The 5,273-nt window shown below is 37.9% G+C and overlaps 2 protein-coding genes across 2 annotated transcripts in view; one reads left to right on the forward strand and one right to left on the reverse strand.

Moving 5' to 3' along the window:
• The window catches only part of LOC107743838 (geminin-like), a 5,216-nt gene extending 2,756 nt beyond the window's left edge, over nucleotides 1–2,460 (reverse strand). The window contains exon 1 of the mRNA XM_016557268.1: nucleotides 2,335–2,460. Within this exon, the coding sequence (XP_016412754.1) occupies nucleotides 2,335–2,460 (126 nt within the window). The remainder of the gene's footprint in view (nucleotides 1–2,334) is intronic.
• Nucleotides 1,628–5,273, forward strand: part of LOC107743835 (uncharacterized protein C6orf62 homolog) — a 4,191-nt gene continuing 545 nt past the window's right edge. Inside the window, exons 1-4 of the mRNA XM_016557267.1 lie at nucleotides 1,628–3,218; nucleotides 3,314–3,490; nucleotides 3,663–3,788; nucleotides 3,980–4,114. Coding sequence (XP_016412753.1) covers nucleotides 3,090–3,218; nucleotides 3,314–3,490; nucleotides 3,663–3,788; nucleotides 3,980–4,114 — 567 coding nt within the window. The 5' untranslated portion in view covers nucleotides 1,628–3,089. The remainder of the gene's footprint in view (nucleotides 3,219–3,313; nucleotides 3,491–3,662; nucleotides 3,789–3,979; nucleotides 4,115–5,273) is intronic.

A 5,273-nucleotide genomic window follows, 5' to 3' on the forward strand; every position in this document is an offset into this window, starting at 1 on the left:
AGAGCTCTCAGAATTCATCAAAAATATCTTAATTTGTGTTCCGAAGATGAACAGAGGTCTTACGGATTTGGAACGACATGAGGGTGAGTAATTAATGACAGAATTTTCATTTTTGGGTGAACTATCTCTTTGAGATTCTTATAGAGAACATTTCATGGAACAAACCAATATTTATACGGTCACAAAAAAAAAAATAACACTGACACAGTCATACAGAGACAATGTCTTGCAACAACAAATCTGACCATTGTGACATGAAAAAGCAGCACTGCCATATCGAGAACATTTCATGGTTCAACAATATTTATATGCTCTGTCTTTGTGCTAAAGCATTTATTAGTAAACTTCTGTCTGCTTTGTGAGAACATGAAAGCCTCAAAACCTATTGTCAATATTTTGTCTAGAAGGTGTGATGAAAGAAAGAAGATGAAAGAAAGATTATTTTGAAGCAGGGTGAAGCCAGTTCGTGTGTGTGTGTGGGTGAGTGAGAGAGAGCGAAAGAGAGAGTTATACTATCAGATTGATGAAATGATATTGGATGCAGTTCAGGGTAGGATGAAATAGAAAACTTGTAATACTCCCAATAGTTTGTATAAGTGTGTGTGTTAGCGCGAGTATGCATGCATCCAAACATGAACAGGTCCAAGGCCTTTATGTTTGCAAGCACACGTACATATGTGAACGTGAACATGATCAACATGCTCCTGAACACTAATAGTTTCTATTACTTTCATTCTTTCCCATTCACTTTGAATGGCTGGACATTTTTGACCGGGAACACCACAAGTGTGACTTTGTGCCATTTTGTACAAAAGACTGTACATTTAAAAACTCATTGCCACTTCTTAAAAATCAATAGAAAACCTCAAATAACTCAACTAAACAAAAGCCAAAACAAACCACCACACAAGTAAAAGATGATACTCACGGAAATTGCACGATAAACACACACGACTCACTGCAGCACAACCGCTCGTGTATGAAGAGCGCGCCACTGGCTTAAGTACTGCCTTTGTACCGTCACGTGACTCCGGAATTCGCGCGGATAGAAAGACGGACATAAACAAACAGCCCATCACCATCATTCAAGGGATATTTAATTTCACTAGATTATCATTTCTATCCACTTCACAAAATATTGTGTGTGTGTGTGTGTGTGTGTTCAAAATAAGTACTACGCACAACTAAATTGTGTATATTATGTATATTGAGTATTATGTGTATATGATGTTAACTGTAGATTATTACAACAGACATTAATGTACAGTTTAATTGTAAAAAATAACCAATTTGTAACAGACAAATAAGGCCGTTTTTCGCAATATAACTGAATAAAACTTCAGAAATTCTTTGTAATATAAATAAGGGAGAGTTATATAAAAGTTTGAGACATAAAGCTAAGATACAGACGTTTATTAAAGGGGTCATATGATGCTGCTAAAAAGAACATTATTTTGTGTATTTGGTGTAATGAAATGTGTTTATGCGGTTTAAAGTAAAAAAAAAACACATTATTTTCCACATACTGTACATTATGTTATATAAAAGTTTGAGACATAAAGCTAAGATACAGACGTTTATTAAACAAACCGTGTCACTACACTGGCCTTCATAAACCCGGCTGACATGAGCGTGCGCTCCTCCTCTGTCACGTGTGCACAGCTGCGTGACGCGCATCGGCCATTTTGAGTTGTTTGTTCAGCGAGGAGCGCTTGTTATTTTCCAGACGAACGCAGATCAAAGGCCGAAACAGTCGAAAGAATCGCTCGAAAGACATTTCACCCTTTCCTTCCATCATTATGGGTCCACCGCGCTGCAGATCCCGCCGTCTGTTACTTGAGAGAACGGAGGACTTCGGTCGGTTTGTCAGTTTATCTTGACATGGCTTATACGGGTGTGTGACGACTGTGGAAAAGCTCGAAAACAAACGGGAGACCATTAAGCTAAACCTCCGCCGTCGATCGATCCATCCGGGGTGGGTTTTTTGCACTGAGCTCGGTGTATTAAGACGTGTTAGGATTGCTTCGCAGTACTTGCTCCGATCGCAACGGGCTTGGAAGACAACTCGAGAAAATGACGAGAAACAATAGTTAGCCAGCCACGCATCGAAGCCAGTCTCTGCTAGCATCGCGATAACAAACAGAAAACAGGCAAAAACAAAATGTAACAGTCGGTTTATTGATGAATACTAGCTTTGAATGCTCTCGTAGATTTCATACTAGATAAAAAAAAGAGATGTAGCTCCCTTCAACCAGGTTATTAGTCGGTGGTGTGTGTGTGTATTCAGCGTAGTTAGCATTAGTTTGCTAGCCAGCCACAAAATAAAAGCCTCACAATGAAACTCAACCGTGGCAGGAGAGCTCGTGGGCCCATTTTATGCCCTTGAATCCCAAGATGTCCAGCAAACTCTGTGTTCTTACTCCGTGCCAAGATCTCATGGCATCTGCATTTCTCTGCCATGGTTGTCTTTCTCACCTGTCATTCAGATGTGCTTTTATGAGACCGTATATTCAAAGACATGGATACAAGCAAGAGTCAATCTCGGAAGAGACTTTCCAAAGTCAAATCTCTTGGTCAGCTTTTTAGATAACTTTAAACCAGATTTATTTATCTAAAGACAGGGATCTGTCCCCTCACACACACGGACACAAACACAAAACTGTCGGAATGGGCTTTCAGTGTAGCAGACATTTGTGTTTTCTGTCCTTTATTCAGTGATACAACGCAGTTTCTCATATAAAAATAATACTAATTGATCAGGTCGTGTTATATGAGTTTGTTTTTTTAGTTTACACGTAGCCTTGGCTTGGTTGTTTGTTTAAAAAAAAAAAATGGTGTAACACATCAAAACTTAGACAAGTGCAAATTTACTTGGCCCAAGTGCACTACCCATATTGATTAAAAATGACTTGATTTGATTTCGCTCACTTTGTTCTTTAATTCAAATTAGTATGTACTGCAGGTAGTGCTTGGTTATAGCTTTAGTTTTTAAAAGGGTTTGTAAACCACATAGTCTACAGTCAAGGAAATAAAAAGCGAAGGAGAAAAAAAAAAAAGTCTGCTTAAGGAAAATAGTACTGTCCGTAATAATGGGAGACCCAAATTCTCGCCGGAATCAAACAAGAAACCGACTCCGCGCCCAGCTACGGAAGAAACGAGAATCTCTGGCTGATCAGTTCGACTTCAAGATCTACATTGCCTTTGTATTTAAGGAAAAGGTATGTTGACTGATTCTGTATGAAACTGAGAAACGGTTTGGGAATTGACTGTTTGCCTGTGATTGTTCTCATATGCCTTTGTCCCACGTTTACAGAAAAAGAAGTCTGCACTCTTCGAAGTAGCTGAGGTGGTACCTGTGATGACCAACAACTATGAGGAAAATATCCTTAAAGGCGTGAAGGATTCGAGCTACTCCTTAGAGAGTTCTTTAGAGCTTCTCCAGAAAGATGTGGTGCAGTTACACGCGCCTCGTTACCAGTCGATGCGTAGAGTAAGTGTTGGCACACAGCATGGTTGACTTTCGACATTGTCAGTTGAAGATTAAGCTGCTGTCAGCTGTGTTGCAACCATAATGGTCTGTCTTGCCTGAAAACCCATGTGTCATCATGTCGTTCGAGGTCACTTGCTATTTCTGTCTCACTGATGTTTCTAAATCTGTACAGGATGTGATCGGTTGTACCCAGGAGATGGACTTTATCCTTTGGCCCCGCAATGATATTGAGAAGATTGTCTGTCTCCTGTTCTCCAGATGGAAAGGGGCTGAACATGAACCATTCAGGCCTGTTCAGGTATGTCTATGTAAATTCTGCCCAACAAAATTGTGGTGCTTGCTTATTATTTTTCGTACTTGAGGTTATGGACTTGATCAGACCCTTACACCAAGTATTCAACATGCGCCATTTGCACAATGGGAATGAATGATTCATTAAAATCCATTTACAACTTGAATGTAGTTTCATTTGCTTTTGAACATTTACAGGCCAAGTTTGAGTTTCATCATGGAGACTATGAAAAGCAGTTTTTGCATGCTGTTGGTCGGAAGGACAAGGCTGGGATGGTTATGAACAACCCCAATCAGTCTGTCTTTCTGTTCGTGGACAGACAGCACTTACAGGTTAGTTCAATAAAACATGAAACATGAAGGTCCGTGGATAATATTTAAGAATGTCATGAGGATTGTCAGCTGATTAGAGGATTTTTTTTTGTATCAATATTGTACATTTATCTAACATTCACTCAAATTAGTGTTTTTTTTTTTTTTTAATGATTAGCTTTAATAACACTGTTAAATGTAATCTTTAGCAAATGCTTTATATTATAGTATTGTGATGCTTAAATTTACTTTTAGCATTAAAATTATTTATTGTAGTTTTTGGTGTTTATTAATAGACAAAAGAATGTTTTACATACGGTTCACCAAGAATAATCTTAAATGTATCTGATATTGAAATGAAAAATCTTATATTTATTATATTGACATGGTTGGTTGTCAGTTGCTGATTTATTACTACTGTCACTACTGTTCGTTTCTTATAAAATACATTGATCTTGCCATGAAAATAACCATAGATGCTGTGACAGCAATAAAAATAAATTTAATAGACAAAATTGTATAGAATTTTAACAGCAGCCATTTTATTGGTTATTGACAATAACCGTGTAATTTGTTGGTTATCAATATTAACCATAATTTTATTTAGTGAATTCCAAATAATTATAGACCTTATAATAACCTAATATTTACTGTATAAGTAAGGAATAATCAACGGCTAGCCATACATTAAAGGATTTTAAATGCACGACGTGGAGGCAAAGCTTATTCCATGGTCATTTGCCAAGTTATAGACGAGTTAAAACTAGTATTGCTCTTTGCAGCACAATATTTGACCGAATGGGTAAAAATGACAGTTATTTTCGTCAGTTACGGCACGTTAGCGCTAGCATTCTGCCCGCTTCAAATCATACAGAGATGAAATAGTGCGGTAAGACCACATTTATTGGAATGAATTGTAGCATGTATTTCAATTAATTATCGATCGAGAGAGAGAGATGACAGTTGTGTGTACCTGTTTGCTGCATCTGCATGTCTCTCTCTACAAACAATTACTTCAGAAACAGCGATTTTATCACCTCGTATGAGGAATATAATGTAGCGATCTAGTATCTAGGCTATTTTATTAATGAAAATCACGGGGAAGCGTTGACAAGTTTGTGAGTGTGTGCAGCGCAATCAGCGATCTCTGACCTCTCTCTCTCTCTCTCTGTGTGTGTGT

This window comes from Sinocyclocheilus rhinocerous, unplaced genomic scaffold (genome assembly GCF_001515625.1).
Source record: "Sinocyclocheilus rhinocerous isolate Xijiao unplaced genomic scaffold, SAMN03320098_v1.1 scaffold46, whole genome shotgun sequence".
NCBI classification, from domain to species: domain Eukaryota; kingdom Metazoa; phylum Chordata; class Actinopteri; order Cypriniformes; family Cyprinidae; genus Sinocyclocheilus; species Sinocyclocheilus rhinocerous.